Source organism: Hemitrygon akajei, chromosome 7, assembly GCF_048418815.1.
Source record: "Hemitrygon akajei chromosome 7, sHemAka1.3, whole genome shotgun sequence".
NCBI lineage: Eukaryota > Metazoa > Chordata > Chondrichthyes > Myliobatiformes > Dasyatidae > Hemitrygon > Hemitrygon akajei.
The window spans coordinates 7,166,428-7,190,545 of NC_133130.1; the positions used below are offsets into that span (position 1 = coordinate 7,166,428).

The 24,118-nt window shown below is 46.3% G+C and overlaps 1 protein-coding gene across 2 annotated transcripts in view; it reads right to left on the bottom strand.

The window, feature by feature from the left end:
- Nucleotides 1-1,884: 1,884 nt before the first annotated feature.
- The window catches only part of LOC140730200 (uncharacterized), a 77,878-nt gene continuing 55,644 nt past the window's right edge, over nt 1,885-24,118 (bottom strand). Inside the window, exons 7-9 of one of the 2 annotated variants that reach the window (XM_073050368.1) lie at nt 12,315-12,358; nt 10,158-10,201; nt 1,885-4,901 (exon numbers count right to left, since the gene is read on the bottom strand). In XM_073050368.1, coding sequence (XP_072906469.1) covers nt 4,890-4,901; nt 10,158-10,201; nt 12,315-12,358 — 100 coding nt within the window. In that variant the 3' untranslated portion in view covers nt 1,885-4,889. Of the gene's footprint in view, nt 4,902-6,178; nt 8,055-10,157; nt 10,202-12,314; nt 12,359-24,118 lie in introns of those variants that run through there. The other variant, XM_073050367.1, reaches the window with a different exon arrangement.

Consider the following 24,118-nt stretch of genomic DNA (forward strand, 5'->3'; position numbering starts at 1 on the left):
CTGTGGAGAATGTCTTTTTGTATCTTTAAGGCAGAGGTTGATAGATTCTGGATTGGTCAGGGCATGAAGGGACACAGGGAGAAGGCATTAGACTGGTGCTGAGAGGGAAATGGATTAGATGGCAGATCAGTATCGATGGACTAAATGGACTAATTCTGCTCCTATATCTGATGATCTTATACCAGAATCCTTAAAATTTTATTAAATTGTGTAACATTAGCTGAAGTTATTTGACAAAACCCTCATGGAGAAAGCTACAGGAAGACATCTTGTGTAATCCTTGCTTTGCTGACATTTGATGGTGCCGGGGTGAAGCCAGTGATTGGTCACCTGTTGCTATGGGCGGGGCCAACATTTGGGTGCATGGAGCAGCGATTCATCTTAAATCTCCCCCCATGGGCTCTGTGCCAATGCTGCCGGGTGATTTGAGAGGGGAGTAGAATAGGTAGACATGGGTTTGATGGGGGCAGTGATGGCAGTCATGATGTCCTGTCAATAGGAAGCGCACCCTGGGCCTGATCAGCAACACCAGTGTGGCAGAGGAGGCCATTCAGCCCATTTTTGTTGAACGTGCCACTTGGTAATGTCATGATGAAGCCCGTTATCCGCATCTTCTGTCGGCTCCCTCCAAACTATGTTGTTTTGCATGTTTTTTTTTGCTCCCAATTATAACTTCCTCTTGCTTTTGACTGTATAGCTCTACATTGTACTTTGCCGGCCATTCCTTCAGGTAAAAGCTGGCTGTGAAACCTTGTATCGGTATGATCCCTTTAAGTTTACTCCTGTATTCGACCCCGGTAGATCTCTGAGCTATCAGGATGACTGCAAAAACACAAGAGTTCTCGGTCACCACCACCTTTTCACAGACAATTGAACACAGATGAGCACAGCACAGGGATAAGCCATGCTGTTCACCGTGGTACCAAATTGAACAACTCTCATTCTGCTGAAATGCTTCTCAACCCTTTCCAAACCTCCACCTCCCTCCCGTAACGTGGTCACCAGAAACCTACATGTGGTCAGATCTCAGTGTTTTAGCACTGAGGAGTGGCGTCCCTGACCAATGACGGAGGTTGTCTTTTTGTTCACCATCTCTTGCCACACGCAGGGACCGTGATCCATCAAGGTGTTGCACTTTCCGAGGACAAGCCAGGTTAGGATACGCATGCTCGGCCTCTCGGGATTGCGGTAGTGCAAAGGGAACTGGGAATACTGGTCCATGATTCCTTGAAGGCGATGTCACAGGTAGGCAGGGTTGTAAAGAAAGCATTTGACACATTAACCTTCATAAATCAAAATATTGAGTACAGGAGTTGGGATGTTATGTTGAAATTGTATTGGCCTAATTTGGAGTATTGTGTGCAGTTGTGGTCACCTACCTACAGGAAAGATATCAATAAGATTGATAGAGTGCAGCAAAAATTTACAAGGTGGTGCCAGGACGAGGACCTGAGTGATAGGGATAGGTTGAATAGATTAGATCGTTATTCCTTGGAGTGTAGGAGAATGAGCGGAGTTTTGATAAGAGTGATAGAAAATTATGAACCCTTTACATTACCCCTTTACATTAAAAGAGGTTGAAGAAGCTTTAGGATCACTTCAGAATAATAAATCCCCAGGAGAAGATGGTTTTCCGCCTGAATTATATAAAAAATTTAAAGATTTATTAATCCCTCCTTTTATGGAGTTAATATATCAAGTGGAAAGAATGCATAAACTCCCACAATCTTTTTCGACAGCGATCATAATAGTATTGCCAAAAAAAGATAGAGATCCTTTAAAACCAACATCATATAGGCCTATCTCTTTGTTGAATACAGATGATAAAATAATAGCAAACATTTTATCTAATAGAATATCTAAATATTTACCAAAATTAATACATATGGATCAAACAGGCTTTATTAAAAATAGACAATCGACGGATAATGTAACTCGGTTACTTAGCATAATTCATCTGGCACAAAAGAGAGAGGAAATGAGTGTGGCAGTTGCTTTGGATGCAGAAAAAGCATTTGATAGATTGGAATGGGATTTTTTATTTAAGGTATTGGAAAAATATGAGTTAGGAAAATCTTTTATAAAATGGATTAAAACCTTAAATACTAGTCCCCAAGCTAAAGTAGTGACAAATAGTCAAATTTCAACATCATTCCACTTAACAAGGTCAACTAGACAAGGCTGCCCATTATCACCTGCCCTATTTGTATTGGCGATAGAACCATTAGCTGAAATAATTAGAACGGATTCAGATATTGTGGGTTTTAGAGTTAACCAAGAAGAATATAAGGTTAATTTATTTGCTGATGATGTTCTGATTTATTTAACAAACCCATTGCAATCGTTGCAAAAATTATCTTTTAGATTGGAAGAATATGGGAAAATATCAGGGTATAAAGTAAACTGGGATAAAAGTGAAATTTTACCCCTTACCAAAGGAGATTATAGTCAATGTCGACTAGTAACTCAATTTAGATGGCCAACAAATGGTATAAAATATTTAGGTATAAGAGTCGATAATGATATAAAGAATTTATATAAATTAAATTATTTGCCATTATTGAAAAAAATAAAAGAAGATCTTGATAAATGGATGATGTTACCAATAACATTAATAGGTAGAGTTAATGCTGTAAAAATGAATATTTTCCTAGATTACAATATTTATTCCAAACATTACCAATACAACTACCTCAGAAGTTTTTTCAAGAGTTGAATAAATGTGTGAGGAAGTTTCTTTGGAAAGGTAAGATGTCAAGAATATCGTTGGAAAAATTGACAAGTAAATTTGATTTAGGAGGGTTACAACTTCCAAATTTTAAGAATTATTACAAAGCAAATCAACTTAGATTTATTGCGTCTTTTTTTGATGAAGAAAAACCGGCAGGGATTAGAATAGAATTAGATAAGATAGGAGAAAATATACCAGAAGATTTTATATATAAATGGGAATCCAAATGGATATGGGAAAAGAAAGAATCTCTTATATTAAGACATTTGATTGATTTATGGAATAAGGTAAATATGGATGATGAGATAAAGAAATCCTTATTAGCAAAAAGAACCCTAATACAAAATAGGCTTATTCCTTTTACAATGGATAATCAACTTTTATATAACTGATTTCAAAAAGGGATCAGATATATAGGTGACTGTTTTGAAGGAGGTATATGATGTCGTTTGATCAATTAAAAAATAAATATAAAATATCAAATAACACTCTTTTCTGTTATTTTCAATTAAAGGCCTATTTACGAGATAAACTGGGTCAAACAATGTTAATGTCAAAACCTAATGAAATAGAAATCTTAATTCAAAAAGGAAAAATTAAAAAATTTACATCTTGTATGTATAATTTGATTCAAAAACAGACAAATTAAACCAGGAATTCATAAGTCAAGACAAAAATGGGAAACTGATTTGAATATTAAAATTGATAAAAAAATTGGTCAAGACTATGTCTTGATAGTATGATAAATACAATAAATGTCCGACTTAGATTAGTGCAATACAATTTTTTACATCAACTATATATAACACCACAGAAAATAAATAGATTAAATTCAAATTTATCTGACCAATGTTTTCGATGTAATCAAGAAATTGGTACCTTTTTACATTCTACTTGGTCTTGTTTTAAAATTCAACCTTGTTGGATAAATTTAAGACTTTTACTGGAACAAATTATTGGAATACAACTCCTACATAGCCCAATATTATTTTTATTAGGTGATATTGAAGGGATAATACCAAAACCTAAATTGAATAAATATCAGAAAAAAATTATAAAAATTGCATTGGCAGTAGCCAAAAAAGCTATTGCAGTTACTTGGAAATCCGATTCATATCCGTTGGAATAATGAAATATATAGTTGTGTTCCATTTGAAAAAAATACTTATAATTTAAGAAATGAATATATTTTTGAAAATTTGGCACCCCTATCTACAAAAGGTAGGATTAAATATATAGACAATAGATGCAGAGGTAGACCATTCAGCCCTTCGAGCCTGCACCGCCATTCTGAGATTATGGCTGATCATCTACTATCAATACCCGATTCCTGCCTTGTCCCCATATCCCTTGATTCCCCTATCCATAAGATACCTATCTAGCTCCTTCTTGAAAGCATCCAGAGAATTGGCCTCCACTGCCTTCCGAGGCAGTGCATTCCAGACCCCCACAACTCTCTGGGAGAAGAAGTTTTTCCTTAACTCTGTCCTAAATGACCTACCCCTTATTCTCAAACCATGCCCTCTGGTACTGGACTCTCCCAGCATCTGGAACATATTTCCTGCCTCTTTCTTGTCCAATCCCTTAATAATCTTATATGTTTCAATCAGATCCCCTCTCAATCTCCTTAATTCCAGCGTGTACAAGCCCAGTCTCTCTAACCTCTCTGCGTAAGACAGTCCAGACATCCCAGGAATTAACCTCGTGAATCTACGCTGCACTTCCTCTACAGCCAGGATGTCCTTCCTTAACCCTGGAGACCAAAACTGTACACAATACTCCAGGTGTGGTCTCACCAGGGCTCTGTACAAATGCAAGAGGATTTCCTTGCTCTTGTACTCAATTCCCTTTGTAATAAAGGCCAACATTCCATTAGCCTTCTTCACTGCCTGCTGCACTTGCTCATTCACCTTCAGTGACTGATGAACAAGGACTCCTAAATCTCTTTGTATTTCTCCCTTACCTAACTCTACACCGTTCAGATAATAATCTGCCTTCCTGTTCTTACTCCCAAAGTGGTCCTTTGAAGATAAAACTATAAGTTATTTGGGGAAAATAAAAACTAAAGTTATTTTGAATTCCATGGAGCATGTGGGGATCCTCCGATATCCAGGCAATCTTTCTTTCTTTCTTCTTTCTTTTTTTTTCTTCTTTTTTTTCAGATAGGGATCTAAGGGGGGAAGGGTTAATGGGAGGGGGAGGGTTAATATTAATTTTTCACTATTCTAATATTTTATTCATTTTATGTAATTCTCTTAAAAATTTAATAAGTAAAAAACAAGAAGACACATTAAAAAATTATGAAGGGTATAGATAGGAAAATACATGCAGGCAATTTCTTCTATTGAATTTGGGTGGGACTTGAATTAGAGGTCATAGGTTAAGGGTGAAAGGTGAAATGTTTGAGGGGAACTTCTTCACACAGAGGGTGGTGAGAATGGAATTAGCTGCCAGCAGGAGTGGCGCATATGAGCCCGATTTCAACATTTAAAAGAAGTTTGCATAAATAAATAGACAGCAGTGTTGGTCATTAGAGAATTAAAATATTGAAGGAAACAAGGACATTGGAAGTAGAAAAAGCAGAAGTCTTTGCTCTTGCCATGTGCTTGAAGAAATGGAGCTTGCCATTTTGTGAAGCCACTCTGTAACTTCCATTTTCTGAACTGTTTGATGAACAAATTCTTGCTCTGAATCAGAGCAATTGTACACAGACACAAGGAGTTTCTGATGATGATCTGCCAAACTTGAATCCATTGTCAGATGAATTGTTATGGTGTACAATGGCAGGTTTGCAGAAGTAATCTTGTTATCTTGGCCCAGTGTCTCTGTGACCGGTTTGACTGGTTTGAACCAGAGTCATACAAAAGAAAAGAAGTCACCAAAGGCAGAAAGTTGTGTAGCCCTTGGCTACATCCAGTGGAAATCTAACAGGTCTGTCAGATGATCTTTAGCCAACAATATTGAAACACAACAATTGAACTGATGAGGAATGGGTATAAGGATGAATGGCAATAACTCCAGAGACTAGCTATCGCAAGAAAGACCCGGACTCAGGGCTTGGAGAAGCCCTTTGGCCTGTGGGAGATCCCCTGTATTGGTGTTGTAAACTGGGGAAGTGGTCTGAGTGAATATTGGTACAAAGAGAACAGTAGAATGCATATTATAATTTGTTGGTATGGGGTCAACATAGTTGTTTGTGCAGAGACAATAAAGTGTGAGCTTCGATTAATTGAGAATTCCACAGTGAATTGCCTGACTTAGACCAGTTGGTGATTAGTCAACAGCAGGGCAATAGAGAAATGTGCTCCAGGGTCACTGAGAATAACAGTTCAGAATGGACTAGATGGGCCAAAGGGTCAGAGTACTCTACGACTCCCTGGGGTCCTGCTATTGACTGTAAGCGGCAGAGTTGCACAACTTAGCATTCCAGTATCAAAATCCCATTGGTTAATTCATAAATACACATAGAATTTGATTTTATTAAGTTAAGACACTTTGACAGTAATATCAATATTTGCAAGCAATCTGCACACAGCTTTTTGACAAAATTAATACTTTGCATTTTTGTTACACAATACAAATTGAGGGAGTAAACTCGTTATCTAAAAGCAGAATACATGCCTCACTTGCAGCACTAACTGAGCTGATGAAGTCTCACCCGCTTTCTTATAGCATTGACAAGGTTTCACGTTAAAGGAAATTGCAATATTTTGTCTTCTATGAATGCAGCCTCCCTGCTAACCCCCCTCCCCACCCCCATACCCTGTAATATGGGGGGGTTGTCTGTATTTAGTTAACAAAATGTTCTGTGAAGTTTGAAAATTATATCTATTTTCCTAGGTTCCTTTAAGGTTGTCACAGCTGGGTTGGGATGGAGGGTGGGGAGGTGGTAATGCAGATGACCTCCCACAAGATGCTCCAAATGTCGTGTGTCCCAAATAGCCTCTGACCAATAAGTCCAGCTTCTCACCTTCACCTGTGGCTTAGCTACTGAGCCCAGTGGAACCGTTTCTACTGAGGGGAGAAGGGGCAAGGGCAGTTTACTGCCGTCTCAAAACCGATCGCTTCGGGGAGGTGGGGCTTGTCAGCTGTGGTTGGCAGTTCATAGAGACGGATCAGGACATTTAGAAAATGTTTCGGTCCATTCTTTATGGACGTCGGAAGCAGGATAAATCTGATCCTGTCTATCAATGTATTTGGAGTTTCAAAAGCCATTGAATAAGCACTGTACAATTTTAAAGGATTGGCAGGTAGTGGAGACAGGCATAAATGGGTCATTTCTGGAGGGAGGAATGTAGGTGTTGAACAAAGCGGTTGCCCCGTCTGGGCCTGTTCTCACTGATGTAGAGGAGGCCCAGGTGCAACCACTAACGCTGGAGGAGATGCAATAATGCCCACCTCATAGGGGAAGGGCTGTTTCCGGCCCTGGATGGTGGTGAGGGTGGACGTGGAAGTGAAGCCACATTTGGAGTTTTGTCTTCAGGTTGGGACTTCATTCTTTGCAGTAGGAGACTGAGAGGTGTATAAAATCACAAGGAGCAGAGATACTCAATGTGTAGAGTCCTTTTCCCAGGATTAGAGAGCACAGGTTTAAGGTGAGAGGGAATAGGAACCTGACGGGCAATGTTTCTATCCAGAGAGTGGTCAGTACATGAAATGAGCTGCAGGGCAAGTGGTTGAGGCAGATATATTAATGATATTTAAAAGGTATTTGGACAGGTACAGTAATGGATAGGAAAAGTCTGGGTGGGTTTGGGCCAAATGTGGGCAAGTGGGACTAGCGTAGATGGGAATCTTGGTCAACATGGACTAGATGGGCTGAAGGGCCTGTTTCCATTCTGTGTGACTATGAATTTGTGATGGGGATGGTATCTCCTGCAGACGGGAAGAAGTGGGTGGGGAGTGATGAGCAGACCAGGAAGTTGTGGAGAGAGTGATCCCTGTGGAAAGCAGAAAGGAAATAAAGCATCAGCCATGATTGAATGGTGGAATGGACTTGATGGGCCAGATGGCCTACTTCTTACTCCTATGTCTTATGATCTTATGGTCTTATGGGTGGGGAGGGGAGGACGTAGTGAGTGTAGGATCACGTTGTAGTTGGTGGAAGTTGAGAGGTCTGATGTTCCGGAGACCCGTGTGCTGATTTTTACCAGCAAGAAGCACACACTTATTTAATGACCTGCTGCTGCAGAACAGTTTTTTTAAGACACTAGTCTCGTTTGACGACGGCATATTCGGTTGTTTCCTCAGAGACTTGTATTTTTGGAGCTGTCTTCTGCTGGAAGAACTGAATATCAGCGTAAAATATCTCTGATTGCTCTGACTGGAACAGAAGAACACAGACGTTTACAGTACTGAAACAAACCACTCACCCCCTGGTTTATATCTGACCCATCCCCACAGGACATTGCTACATTTGGCTACTAAAGACACGGTCTCTGTTGTAACCTCAGGGATCTTAAACACCAGAGATACTGACGATGCAATTAGTTTGAAGCAACACACACACACAATCCTGGAGGAATTCAGTGGATCAGGCAGCATCAATGGATGGGAATAATCAGTCAATGTTTTGGATCATGAACTCTTCATCAGGGCTGGGAAGGAAGAGGGCAGAAGCCAGAATAAAAAGGGTAGAAGGGAGGTGAAGGAACACAAGATGGCAGGTGATAAGTGAGTCCAGGTTAGAGGGGAGGGTGAGAGAGAGAGAGGTGGCAGTGGAGGTAGGGGGGTTAAGGGATGACGTGAGAAGCTGGGAAGTGATAGGTAGAAGGGGCAAGGGACTGAAGAAGAAAGAATCTGATAGGAAAGGACAGTGATATGAATAAAGGCTGGGGAACCAGAGGGAGAGGATGTAGGTGATAGGCAGATTATTATGCAATTCTACATTTCCAGTTCTCTTTGTTCTTAATAAACCAATCTTGAAGCAACAGGTTTTGGGCCTCATTCCTGAATTCCAAAGGAACTTTGGATTAAAGCATTAGAATCTGAAACCTCCCTTTCATCTCGTACGGTCATCGAGTTGTACAGCAGAGAAATACAGCCATGCTGACCTTTTCCCCATCGACTGAATTCCATTTGTTCCGTATCCCTCTCTGCCTTATCTATTTGAGCGCCTGTTTAAATGTCTCTAAAATTACAGATTGTATCTGATTCCAAAACCATCTCAGGCAGAGATTTGCAGATATTAACCAGATTTCTAAGTGTACTAAAAGCTCAGATCACACTCAAAAAACTCCTTCCTCTCATACTGAACCCATGCACTCTTGCTTTTGAAGCCATTAGCATGGGACAAGAAAGTTTCTGACATTTTACGTCAATCAAAATCACAATAATCCTTCCAACACCAGTCTCGATGGTACATCACTGATCACCCTGCAACCTCGAATCAGTAAAGCATCTCCCACCACAACCCTCTGCCTCCCATCACCAAGCCAATGTTGGATCCAACTGGGAAGTTTGTTTTGCAGCCCATTTGACTTCACTTTCCAGACCAGCCTCTCATTCAGGACCATTCTGAATGCCTTGCTAATGTCCAGAGTAAATTGCAGGGTGTGTTGGAGAACAGAAAGACCCAAGGGTACAAGTACACAATTCCCTGAAGGTGGTGACTCAGGTAGATGTGATGGTGAAGAAGGATTTGGCACACCTGCCTTATTGGTCAGGACATTGAGTGTTCGAGTTGGGCCCTCACAGTTGCTTGGTATAATTGGGAAGTGCTGATGAGGCCAAAGGTTAAAGTCAGTGAGTCAAAAGTTCAAAGATCAAGGTAAATTTATTACCAAAATACATTTATGTCACCATATACAACCCTGAGATTCATTTACTTAAGGGCATTCACAGAAAATGACCTTTGGTTGTCATCCACACAACTTCAGTGAGAAAAACCTGCTTGGAATTACCCCATCTATGCCTCCTCCCTGACGGGTGTGGGACAAACAGTCCATGAGCAGGGTGGGTGGGATCCTTCACAATGTTACTAGCCCTGTTCCAGCACCTCTCTGTATCTGTGTCTTTGATGGATGGTAGCTGGTGCTCATGATGTGTTGGACAGTTTGGACTGCCTGTTGTAGATCTTTCCTGTCCACAGCAGTGCAGTTTCTGTACCGTGCAGTGATGCAGTTTGTTAGGATGCCCCCTACTGTACATCTGTAGAATGACATGAGTATGGATGTGCAAAGTCCAGCTCTCTTCAGCCTCCTCAGAAAGTAGAGGTGAAATAGGCGAGTAGAGGAGAGTAGAAATAGTCTTATAACAGCGGGGCAGAAGGGCCTGTTCCTACTGCTAATTCATATTAGTGTCTAAATAAAAGGTTAAAGAGGAAGTAATGGTGTTTATTGAACAGACTTTCACTACTTGATTTATTAGGAAATAAAAGTGTTCATGGAAAACATTCGTCAATGTTATATTGAAGAAGGTTACTTACCGCAGTAACATTTGTGGCTGCCTGTGTATCCACCTCGGTTTCAGCTGAAATAAAGTGAGAGTTTGTTTGAGGTTTGCCACACACGAGTGATAATTGAACTGAAATCACATTGTGATGAAAAATCTTCTATTCAGCTTTATCAAGTACATTCAGATATCAGAGCAGGATTAGGCCATTCAGCCCATCAAATCCACTTTGCCATTCCATAATGACTGATTTATTATCCATCTCAACTCAACCCCATTCTCCTGCCTTCTGTAACCTTTGATGCCCTTACTAATCAAGAACATCACAACTCTGCTTTAAATATACACAATGACGGCCTCCACAGAGATCTGTAGCGATGAATTCCACAGATTATTCAGCAGCTTGCTAAAGAAGTTCCGTCTCATGTCTGTTCTAAAGGGACGTCCCTCTATTCTGAGAGTGTGCCCTTCGGTCCCAGACTCCTCCCCCCCACTCTAGGAAACATCCACTTTGCCTAGGCCTTTCAATATTTGATAGGTTTCATTGAGATCCCCCCTTCTTCTGGAGTTCAAGTACAAGCCCAGAGCTACAAAACACTCCTCATTTGTTATCCCTTTCATGTCTGGAATCATTCTTGTGAATCTCCTCCGGGCTCTCTCCCATGCCAGCACATCCGTTCTTAGATAAAGTGTCCAAATCTGCTCACAATGCTCCAAATGTGATCAGACCAATGCCTTATAAAGCCTCAACATTATATCCTTGCTTTTATATTCTAGTTGCCTTGACATGAACGCTAAAATTGCATTTGCCTTCCTCACCACTGACTCAAGCTGCAATTTATCATTTAAGGAATTCTGCACGAGGACTCCCAAGCCCCTTTGCACCTCTGATTTCTGAATTTTCTCCCTATTTAGAAAAGGTTTCCACCTTTATTTCTTCTACAATTCTATCTGCCACTTCTTTGCCTTTCTCCTAATCTATGTAAGTCCTTCTGCAGAGTCCCTGCTTCCTCAACTCTACCTGCCCCTCCACTTATCTTTGTATCATCTGCAATGATGGCCACAAAAGCTTCAATTCCATCATCCAAATCATTGGACATATGTGAAAAAAGCGGTCTCAATACTGTGGAACACCACTAGCCCTTTATTCTCACTCTTTGCCTCCAGCCAGTCAGGCAATGCTCCATCCATGCCAGTATCTGTCATGTAAGATCATTTTATTCTCACTCTGCCTCCAGCCAGTCAGCAATGCTCTATCCATGCCAGTATCTGTCATGTAAGACCATGGCCTCTTATCTTGTTTAGCTCATGTGCAGCACCTTGCAGGCTAATGATTCAATGCAAAGCTGCTTTCAGTTGGCTATTCCATAAACTTTTCAATTGGGAGTAAAGGATTACTCAAAGAACTTCCTGTATGTTCTTTAGTTTACTCATGATCACAGGTGTGAATTCAACCAAGGTCAGATGGAGGAAAATTTGAAAGTCCTTGCTCATGTGTCCCTTTTAGAATGGAGATGAGGAGATATTTCTATAGCCAGAGAGTGGTGAATCTGTGGAATTCATTGCCACAGGCAGCTGTGGATGCTATGTTTTATGTATATTTAAGGCAGACATTGAAAGTTTCTTGATTCGTCAGTGTACGTTTGCTCCTGTATCTTATGATCATATGTTATTGGTCTTGGTGAAATTCTGCTATTAATTTTGCACTAATAGTAACCAACCTTAGAGAATGTGCATAAATTGAGACTTTTTTGAAGCCAGCTCAAGATTAATTGTATGCCAGTCAGTGACAGTGCCCTGTAGCAAGCTGTCTTCTGATTTGAAGCAGATATTGAGTGCTTAAGTTTGGATTGTTTGGATACAGGATCTGACTGGAATTGAGACCTTAACAGAGTAGAGATTTTTGCTCCATTTCACTCTCTTGGTATGGTCTGACTGTCAGTAATTTAGGACAAAGTTATGACGAATTTCCTTTCATCTGGCTTGTGAATCTTTATCCTTCTCTATCTCAGAGGATAAGGAATGTTTATTTGTCTGCATATATTAAAGACAATTGAAAAGGCAGGACTGGAGTTGCTGCTGAGGATGATGAAATGATTGATTACTCCCTTGTCCTGCATTGGGAATCATTGTTGAACATAACTATCATGTGAAGTAATTCCTAATATGAGCACTGAAATGAACTTTTTACCTGTAACTGTGGCATACACTGTGTTCAGATCTTCAGTAGAGCACCTGGGGAAATGGTGAAGAAGATAATGTTAGTGAATTAGTTATATAGAATATAGAACATAGAAATCTACAGCACATTACAGGCCCTTCAGCCCACAATGTTGTGCCAACTATGTCATTCAGGACCCTCACCATCCAGACATCCCCCGGCTTGTGAAATCCATCATTCAGGACCCTCACCATCCAGACATCCCCCGGCTTGTGAAATCCATCATTCAGGACCCTCACCATCCAGACATCCCCCGGCTTGTGAAATCCATCATTCAGGACCCTCACCATCCAGACATCCCCTGGCTTGTGAAATCCATCATTCAGGACCCTCACCATCCAGACATCCCCCGGCTTGTGAAATCCATCATTCAGGACCCTCACCATCCAGACATCCCCCGGCTTGTGAAATCCATCATTCAGGACCCTCACCATCCAGACATCCCCCGGCTTGTGAAATCCATCATTCAGGACCCTCACCATCCAGACATCCCCCGGCTTGTGAAATCCATCATTCAGGACCCTCACCATCCAGACATCCCCCGGCTTGTGAAATCCATCATTCAGGACCCTCAGCATCCAGACATCCCCCGGCTTGTGAAATCCATCATTCAGGACCCTCACCATCCAGACATCCCCCGGCTTGTGAAATCCATCATTCAGGACCCTCACCATCCAGACATCCCCCTTGTGAAATCCATCATTCAGGACCCTCACCATCCAGACATCCCCTGGCTTGTGAAATCCATCATTCAGGACCCTCACCATCCAGACATCCCCCTTGTGAAATCCATCATTCAGGACCCTCACCATCCAGACATCCCCCGGCTTGTGAAATCCATCATTCAGGACCCTCACCATCCAAACATCCCCCTTGTGAAATCCATCATTCAGGACCCTCACCATCCAGACATCCCCCGGCTTGTGAAATCCATCATTCAGGACCCTCACCATCCAGACATCCCCCGGCTTGTGAAATCCATCATTCAGGACCCTCACCATCCAGACATCCCCCGGCTTGTGAAATCCATCATTCAGGACCCTCACCATCCAGACATCCCCCTTGTGAAATCCATCATTCAGGACCCTCACCATCCAGACATCCCCCGGCTTGTGAAATCCATCATTCAGGACCCTCACCATCCAGACATCCCCCTTGTGAAATCCATCATTCAGGACCATCACCATCCAGACATCTCTCTGCTTGTGAAATCCATCATTCAGGACCATCACCATCCAGACATCCCCCTTGTGAAATCCAACTTTCAGGACCCTCACCATCCAGACATCCCCCGGCTTGTGAAATCCATCATTCAGGACCCTCACCATTCAGACATCCCCCGGCTTGTGAAATCCATCATTCAGGACCCTCACCATCCAGACATCCCCTGGCTTGTGAAATCCATCATTCAGGACCCTCACCATCCAGACATCCCCCTTGTGAAATCCATCATTCAGGACCCTCACCATCCAGACATCCCCCGGCTTGTGAAATCCATCATTCAGGACCCTCACCATCCAGACATCCCCCGGCTTGTGAAATCCATCATTCAGGACCCTCACCATCCAGACATCTCCCTTGTGAAATCCATCATTCAGGACCCTCACCATCCAGACATCCCCCTTGTGAAATCCATCATTCAGGACCCTCACCATCCAGACATCCCCCGGCTTGTGAAATCCATCATTCAGGACCCTCACCATCCAGACATCCCCCGGCTTGTGAAATCCATCATTCAGGACCCTCACCATCCAAACATCCCCCGGCTTGTGAAATCCATCATTCAGGGCCCTCACCATCCAGACATCCCCCGGCTTGTGAAATCCATCATTCAGGACTCTCACCATCCAGACATCCCCCGGCTTGTGAAATCCATCATTCAGGACCCTCACCATCCAGACATCCCCCGGATTGTGAAATCCATCATTCAGGACCCTCACCATCCAGACATCCCCCTTGTGAAATCCATCATTCAGGACCCTCACCATCCAGACATCCCCCGGCTTGTGAAATCCATCATTCAGGACCCTCACCATCCAGACATCCCCCGGCTTGTGAAATCCATCATTCAGGACCCTCACCATCCAAACATCCCCCGGCTTGTGAAATCCATCATCCAGGACCCTCACCATTCAGACATCCCCCGGCTTGTGAAATCCATCATTCAGGACCCTCACCATCCAAACATCCCCCGGCTTGTGAAATCCATCATCCAGGACCCTCACCATTCAGACATCCCCCGGCTTGTGAAATCCATCATTCAGGACCCTCACCATCCAGACATCCCCCGGCTTGTGAAATCCATCATTCAGGACCCTCACCATCCAGACATCCCCCGGCTTGTGAAATCCATCATTCAGGAACCTCACCATCCAGACATCCCCCGGCTTGTGAAATCCATCATTCAGGACCCTCACCATCCAGACATCTCCCGGCTTGTGAAATCCATCATTCAGGACCCTCACCATCCAGACATCTCCCGGCTTGTGAAATCCATCATTCAGGACCCTCACCATCCAGACATCCCCCGGCTTGTGAAATCCATCATTCAGGACCCTCACCATCCAGACATCCCCCGGCTTGTGAAATCCATCATTCAGGACCCTCACCATCCAGACATCTCCCGGCTTGTGAAATCCATCATTCAGGACCATCACCATCCAGACATCCTCCGGCTTGTGAAATCCATCATTCAGGACCCTCACCATCCAGACATCCCCCTTGTGAAATCCATCATTCAGGACCCTCACCATCCAGACATCCCCCGGCTTGTGAAATCCATCATTCAGGACCCTCACCATCCAGACATCCCCCGGATTGTGAAATCCATCATTCAGGACCCTCACCATCCAGACATCCCCCTTGTGAAATCCATCATTCAGGACCCTCACCATCCAGACATCCCCCGGCTTGTGAAATCCATCATTCAGGACCCTCACCATCCAGACATCCCCCGGCTTGTGAAATCCATCATTCAGGACCCTCACCATCCAAACATCCCCCGGCTTGTGAAATCCATCATCCAGGACCCTCACCATTCAGACATCCCCCGGCTTGTGAAATCCATCATCCAGGACCCTCACCATCCAGACATCCCCCGGCTTGTGAAATCCATCATTCAGGACCCTCACCATCCAGACATCCCCCGGCTTGTGAAATCCATCATTCAGGACCCTCACCATCCAAACATCCCCCGGCTTGTGAAATCCATCATCCAGGACCCTCACCATTCAGACATCCCCCGGCTTGTGAAATCCATCATTCAGGACCCTCACCATCCAGACATCCCCCGGCTTGTGAAATCCATCATTCAGGACCCTCACCATCCAGACATCCCCCGGCTTGTGAAATCCATCATTCAGGACCCTCACCATCCAGACATCCCCCGGCTTGTGAAATCCATCATTCAGGAACCTCACCATCCAGACATCCCCCGGCTTGTGAAATCCATCATTCAGGACCCTCACCATCCAGACATCTCCCGGCTTGTGAAATCCATCATTCAGGACCCTCACCATCCAGACATCTCCCGGCTTGTGAAATCCATCATTCAGGACCCTCACCATCCAGACATCCCCCGGCTTGTGAAATCCATCATTCAGGACCCTCACCATCCAGACATCCCCCGGCTTGTGAAATCCATCATTCAGGACCCTCACCATCCAGACATCTCCCGGCTTGTGAAATCCATCATTCAGGACCATCACCATCCAGACATCCTCCGGCTTGTGAAATCCATCATTCAGGACCCTCACCATCCAGACATCCCCCTTGTGAAATCCATCATTCAGGACCCTCACCATCCAGACATCCCCCGGCTTGTGAAATCCATCATTCAGGGCCCTCACCATCCAGACATCCCCCGGCTTGTGAAATCCATCATTCAGGACCCTCACCATCCAGACATCCCCCGGCTTGTGAAATCCATCATTCAGGACCCTCACCATCCAGACATCCCCCGGCTTGTGAAATCCATCATTCAGGACCCTCACCATCCAGACATCCCCCGGCTTGTGAAATCCATCATTCAGGACCCTCACCATCCAGACATCCCCCGGCTTGTGAAATCCATCATTCAGGACCCTCACCATCCAGACATCCCCCGGCTTGTGAAATCCATCATTCAGGACCATCACCATCCAGCCATCCCCCGGCTTGTGAAATCCATCATTCAGGACCCTCACCATCCAGACATCCCCCGGCTTGTGAAATCCATCATTCAGGACCCTCACCATCCAGACATCCCCCGGCTTGTGAAATCCATCATTCAGGACCCTCACCATCCAGACATCCCCCGGCTTGTGAAATCCATCATTCAGGACCATCACCATCCAGCCATCCCCCGGCTTGTGAAATCCATCATTCAGGACCCTCACCATCCAGACATCCCCCGGCTTGTGAAATCCATAATTCAGGACCCTCACCATCCAGACATCCCCCGGCTTGTGAAATCCATCATTCAGGACCCTCACCATCCAGACATCCCCCGGCTTGTGAAATCCATCATTCAGGACCCTCACCATCCAGACATCCCCCGGCTTGTGAAATCCATCATTCAGGACCCTCACCATCCAGACATCCCCCGGCTTGTGAAATCCATCATTCAGGACCATCACCATCCAGACATCCCCCGGCTTGTGAAATCCATCATTCAGGACCCTCACCATCCAGACATCCCCCTTGTGAAATCCATCATTCAGGACCCTCAGCATCCAGACATCCCCCGGCTTGTGAAATCCATCATTCAGGACCCTCACCATCCAGACATCCCCCGGCTTGTGAAATCCATCACTCAGGACCATCACCATCCAGATATCCCCCGGCTTGTGAAATCCATCATTCAGGACCCTCACCATCCAGACATCCCCCGGCTTGTGAAATCCATCATTCAGGACCCTCACCATCCAGACATCCCCCGGCTTGTGAAATCCATCATTCAGGACCCTCACCATCCAGACATCTCTCGGCTTGTGAAATCCATCATTCAGGACCCTCAGCATCCAGACATCCCCCGGCTTGTGAAATCCATCATTCAGGACCCTCACCATCCAGACATCCCCCGGCTTGTGAAATCCATCATTCAGGACCCTCACCATCCAGACATCCCCCTTGTGAAATCCATCATTCAGGACCCTCACCATCCAGACATCCCCCGGCTTGTGAAATACATCATTCAGGACCCTCACCATCCAGACATCCCCCTTGTGAAATCCATCATTCAGGGCCCTCACCATCCAGACATCCCCCGGCTTGTGAAATCCATCATTCAGGACCCTCACCATCCAGACATCCCCCTTGTGAAATCCATCATTCAGGACCCTCACCATCCAGACATCCCCCGGCTTGTGAAATCCATCATTCAGGACCCTCACCGTACAGACATCCCCTGGCTTGTGAAATCCATCATTCAGGACCCTCACCATCCACACATCCCCCGGATTGTGAAATCCATCATTCAGGACCCTCACCATCCAGACATCCCCCGGCTTGTGAAATCCATCATTCAGGACCCTCACCGTACAGACATCCCCCGGCTTGTGAAATCCATCATTCAGGACCCTCACCATCCAGACATCCCCCGGCTTGTGAAATCCATCATTCAGGACCCTCACCATCCAGACATCCCCCGGCTTGTGAAATCCATCATTCAGGACCATCACCATCCAGACATCCCCCGGCTTGTGAAATCCATCATTCAGGACCCTCACCATCCAGACATCTCTCTGCTTGTGAAATCCATCATTCAGGACCCTCACCATCCAGACATCCCCCGGCTTGTGAAATCCATCATTCAGGACCCTCACCATCCAGACATCTCTCTGCTTGTGAAATCCATCATTCAGGACCCTCACCATCCAGATGTCCCCCGGCTTGTGAAATCCATCATTCAGGACCCTCACCATCCAGACATCCCCCGGCTTGTGAAATCCATCATTCAGGACCCTCACCATCCAGACATCTCTCTGCTTGTGAAATCCATCATTCAGGACCCTCACCATCCAGACATCTCCCGGCTTGTGAAATCCATCATTCAGGACCCTCACCATCCAGATATCCCCCGGCTTGTGAAATCCATCATTCAGGACCCTCACCATCCAGACATCCCCCTTGTGAAATCCATCATTCAGGACCCTCACCATCCAGACATCTCCCTTGTGAAATCCATCATTCAGGACCCTCACCATCCAGATATCCCCCGGCTTGTGAAATCCATCATTCAGGACCCTCACCGTACAGACATCCCCCTTGTGAAATCCATCATTCAGGACCCTCACCATCCAGACATCCCCCGGCTTGTGAAATCCATCATTCAGGACCCTCACCATCCAGACATCCCCCGGCTTGTGAAATCCATCATTCAGGACCCTCACCATCCAGACATCCCCCGGCTTGTGAAATCCATCATTCAGGACCCTCACCATCCAGACATCCCCCGGCTTGTGAAATCCATCATTCAGGACCCTCACCATCCAGACATCCCCCGGCTTGTGAAATCCATCATTCAGGACCCTCACCATCCAGACATCCCCCGGCTTGTGAAATCCATCATTCAGGACCCTCACCATCCAGACATCCCCCGGCTTGTGAAATCCATCATTCAGGACCATCACCATCCAGCCATCCCCCGGCTTGTGAAATCCATCATTCAGGACCCTCACCATCCAGACATCCCCCGGCTTGTGAAATCCATCATTCAGGACCCTCACCATCCAGACATCCCCCGGCTTGTGAAATCCATCATTCAGGACCCTCACCATCCAGACATCCCCCGGCTTGTGAAATCCATCATTCAGGACCATCACCATCCAGCCATCCCCCGGCTTGTGAAATCCATCATTCAGGACCCTCACCATCCAGACATCCCCCGGCTTGTGAAATCCATAATTCAGGACCCTCACCATCCAGACATCCCCCGGCTTGTGAAATCCATCATTCAGGACCCTCACCATCCAGACATCCCCCGGCTTGTGAAATCCATCATTCAGGACCCTCACCATCCAGACATCCCCCGGCTTGTGAAATCCATCATTCAGGACCCTCACCATCCAGACATCCCCCGGCTTGTGAAATCCATCATTCAGGACCATCACCATCCAGACATCCCCCGGCTTGTGAAATCCATCATTCAGGACCCTCACCATCCAGACATCCCCCTTGTGAAATCCATCATTCAGGACCCTCAGCATCCAGACATCCCCCGGCTTGTGAAATCCATCATTCAGGACCCTCACCATCCAGACATCCCCCGGCTTGTGAAATCCATCACTCAGGACCATCACCATCCAGACATCCCCCGGCTTGTGAAATCCATCATTCAGGACCCTCACCAACCAGACATCCCCCGGCTTGTGAAATCCATCATTCAGGACCCTCACCATCCAGACATCCCCCGGCTTGTGAAATCCATCATTCAGGACCCTCACCAACCAGACATCCCCCGGCTTGTGAAATCCATCATTCAGGACCCTCACCATCCAGACATCTCCCGGCTTGTGAAATCCATCATTCAGGACCCTCAGCATCCAGACATCCCCCGGCTTGTGAAATCCATCATTCAGGACCCTCACCATCCAGACATCCCCCGGCTTGTGAAATCCATCATTCAGGACCCTCACCATCCAGACATACCCCTTGTGAAATCCATCATTCAGGACCCTCACCATCCAGACATCCCCCGGCTTGTGAAATCCATCATTCAGGACCCTCACCATCCAGACATCCCCCTTGTGAAATCCATCATTCAGGGCCCTCACCATCCAGACATCCCCCGGCTTGTGAAATCCATCATTCAGGACCCTCACCATCCAGACATCCCCCTTGTGAAATCCATCATTCAGGACCCTCACCATCCAGACATCCCCCGGCTTGTGAAATCCATCATTCAGGACCCTCACCGTACAGACATCCCCTGGCTTGTGAAATCCATCATTCAGGACCCTCACCATCCACACATCCCCCGGATTGTGAAATCCATCATTCAGGACCCTCACCATCCAGACATCCCCCGGCTTGTGAAATCCATCATTCAGGACCCTCACCGTACAGACATCCCCCGGCTTGTGAAATCCATCATTCAGGACCCTCACCATCCAGACATCCCCCGGCTTGTGAAATCCATCATTCAGGACCCTCACCATCCAGACATCCCCCGGCTTGTGAAATCCATCATTCAGGACCATCACCATCCAGACATCCCCCGGCTTGTGAAATCCATCATTCAGGACCCTCACCATCCAGACATCTCTCTGCTTGTGAAATCCATCATTCAGGACCCTCACCATCCAGACATCTCTCTGCTTGTGAAATCCATCATTCAGGACCCTCACCATCCAGATGTCCCCCGGCTTGTGAAATCCATCATTCAGGACCCTCACCATCCAGACATCCCCCGGCTTGTGAATTCCATCATTCAGGACCCTCACCATCCAGACATCCCCCGGCTTGTGAAATCCATCATTCAGGACCATCACCATCCAGACATCCCCCGGCTTGTGAAATCCATCATTCAGGACCCTCACCATCCAGACATCTCTCTGCTTGTGAAATCCATCATTCAGGACCCTCACCATCCAGACATCTCTCTGCTTGTGAAATCCATCATTCAGGACCCTCACCATCCAGATGTCCCCCGGCTTGTGAAATCCATCATTCAGGACCCTCACCATCCAGACATCCCCCGGCTTGTGAATTCCATCATTCAGGACCCTCACCATCCAGACATCTCCCTTGTGAAATCCATCATTCAGGACCCTCACCATCCAGACATCTCTCTGCTTGTGAAATCCATCATTCAGGACCCTCACCATCCAGATGTCCCCCGGCTTGTGAAATCCATCATTCAGGACCCTCACCATCCAGACATCCCCCGGCTTGTGAAATCCATCATTCAGGACCCTCACCATCCAGACATCTCTCTGCTTGTGAAATCCATCATTCAGGACCCTCACCATCCAGACATCTCCCGGCTTGTGAAATCCATCATTCAGGACCCTCACCATCCAGATATCCCCCGGCTTGTGAAATCCATCATTCAGGACCCTCACCATCCAGACATCCCCCTTGTGAAATCCATCATTCAGGACCCTCACCATCCAGACATCTCCCTTGTGAAATCCATCATTCAGGACCCTCACCATCCAGATATCCCCCGGCTTGTGAAATCCATCATTCAGGACCCTCACCGTACAGACATCCCCCTTGTGAAATCCATCATTCAGGACCCTCACCATCCAGACATCCCCCGGCTTGTGAAATCCATCATTCAGGACCCTCACCATCCAGACATCCCCCGGCTTGTGAAATCCATCATTCAGGACCCTCACCATCCAGACATCCCCCTTGTGAAATCCATCATTCAGGACCCTCACCATCCAGATATCCCCCGGCTTGTGAAATCCATCATTCAGGACCCTCACCATCCAGACATCCCCCGGCTTGTGAAATCCATCATTCAGGACCCTCACCATCCAGACATCCCCCGGCTTGTGAAATCCATCATTCAGGACCCTCACCATCCAGACATCCCCCGGCTTGTGAAATCCATCATTCAGGACCCTCACCATCCAGACATCCCCCGGCTTGTGAAATCCATCATTCAGGACCATCACCATCCAGACATCCCCCTTGTGAAATCCATCATTCAGGACCCTCACCATCCAGACATCTCTCTGCTTGTGAAATCCATCATTCAGGACCCTCACCATCCAGACATCCCCCGGCTTGTGAAATCCATCATTCAGGACCCTCACCATCCAGACATCTCTCTGCTTGTGAAATCCATCATTCAGGACCCTCACCATCCAGATGTCCCCCGGCTTGTGAAATCCATCATTCAGGACCCTCACCATCCAGACATCCCCCGGCTTGTGAAATCCATCATTCAGGACCCTCACCATCCAGACATCTCTCTGCTTGTGAAATCCATCATTCAGGACCCTCACCATCCAGACATCTCCCGGCTTGTGAAATCCATCATTCAGGACCCTCACCATCCAGATATCCCCCGGCTTGTGAAATCCATCATTCAGGACCCTCACCATCCAGACATCCCCCTTGTGAAATCCATCATTCAGGACCCTCACCATCCAGACATCTCCCTTGTGAAATCCATCATTCAGGACCCTCACCATCCAGATATCCCCCGGCTTGTGAAATCCATCATTCAGGACCCTCACCGTACAGACATCCCCCTTGTGAAATCCATCATTCAGGACCCTCACCATCCAGACATCCCCCGGCTTGTGAAATCCATCATTCAGGACCCTCACCATCCAGACATCCCCCGGCTTGTGAAATCCATCATTCAGGACCCTCACCATCCAGACATCCCCCGGCTTGTGAAATCCATCATTCAGGACCCTCACCATCCAGACATCCCCCGGCTTGTGAAATCCATCATTCAGGACCCTCACCATCCAGACATCCCCCGGCTTGTGAAATCCATCATTCAGGACCCTCACCATCCAGACATCCCCCGGCTTGTGAAATCCATCATTCAGGACCCTCACCATCCAGACATCCCCCGGCTTGTGAAATCCATCATTCAGGACCATCACCATCCAGCCATCCCCCGGCTTGTGAAATCCATCATTCAGGACCCTCACCATCCAGACATCCCCCGGCTTGTGAAATCCATCATTCAGGACCCTCACCATCCAGACATCCCCCGGCTTGTGAAATCCATCATTCAGGACCCTCACCGTACAGACATCCCCCGGCTTGTGAAATCCATCATTCAGGACCCTCACCATCCAGACATCCCCCGGCTTGTGAAATCCATCATTCAGGACCCTCACCATCCAGACATCCCCCGGCTTGTGAAATCCATCATTCAGGACCATCACCATCCAGACATCCCCCGGCTTGTGAAATCCATCATTCAGGACCCTCACCATCCAGACATCTCTCTGCTTGTGAAATCCATCATTCAGGACCCTCACCATCCAGACATCTCTCTGCTTGTGAAATCCATCATTCAGGACCCTCACCATCCAGATGTCCCCCGGCTTGTGAAATCCATCATTCAGGACCCTCACCATCCAGACATCCCCCGGCTTGTGAATTCCATCATTCAGGACCCTCACCATCCAGACATCCCCCGGCTTGTGAAATCCATCATTCAGGACCATCACCATCCAGACATCCCCCGGCTTGTGAAATCCATCATTCAGGACCCTCACCATCCAGACATCTCTCTGCTTGTGAAATCCATCATTCAGGACCCTCACCATCCAGACATCTCTCTGCTTGTGAAATCCATCATTCAGGACCCTCACCATCCAGATGTCCCCCGGCTTGTGAAATCCATCATTCAGGACCCTCACCATCCAGACATCCCCCGGCTTGTGAATTCCATCATTCAGGACCCTCACCATCCAGACATCTCCCTTGTGAAATCCATCATTCAGGACCCTCACCATCCAGACATCTCTCTGCTTGTGAAATCCATCATTCAGGACCCTCACCATCCAGATGTCCCCCGGCTTGTGAAATCCATCATTCAGGACCCTCACCATCCAGACATCCCCCGGCTTGTGAAATCCATCATTCAGGACCCTCACCATCCAGACATCTCTCTGCTTGTGAAATCCATCATTCAGGACCCTCACCATCCAGACATCTCCCGGCTTGTGAAATCCATCATTCAGGACCCTCACCATCCAGATATCCCCCGGCTTGTGAAATCCATCATTCAGGACCCTCACCATCCAGACATCCCCCTTGTGAAATCCATCATTCAGGACCCTCACCATCCAGACATCTCCCTTGTGAAA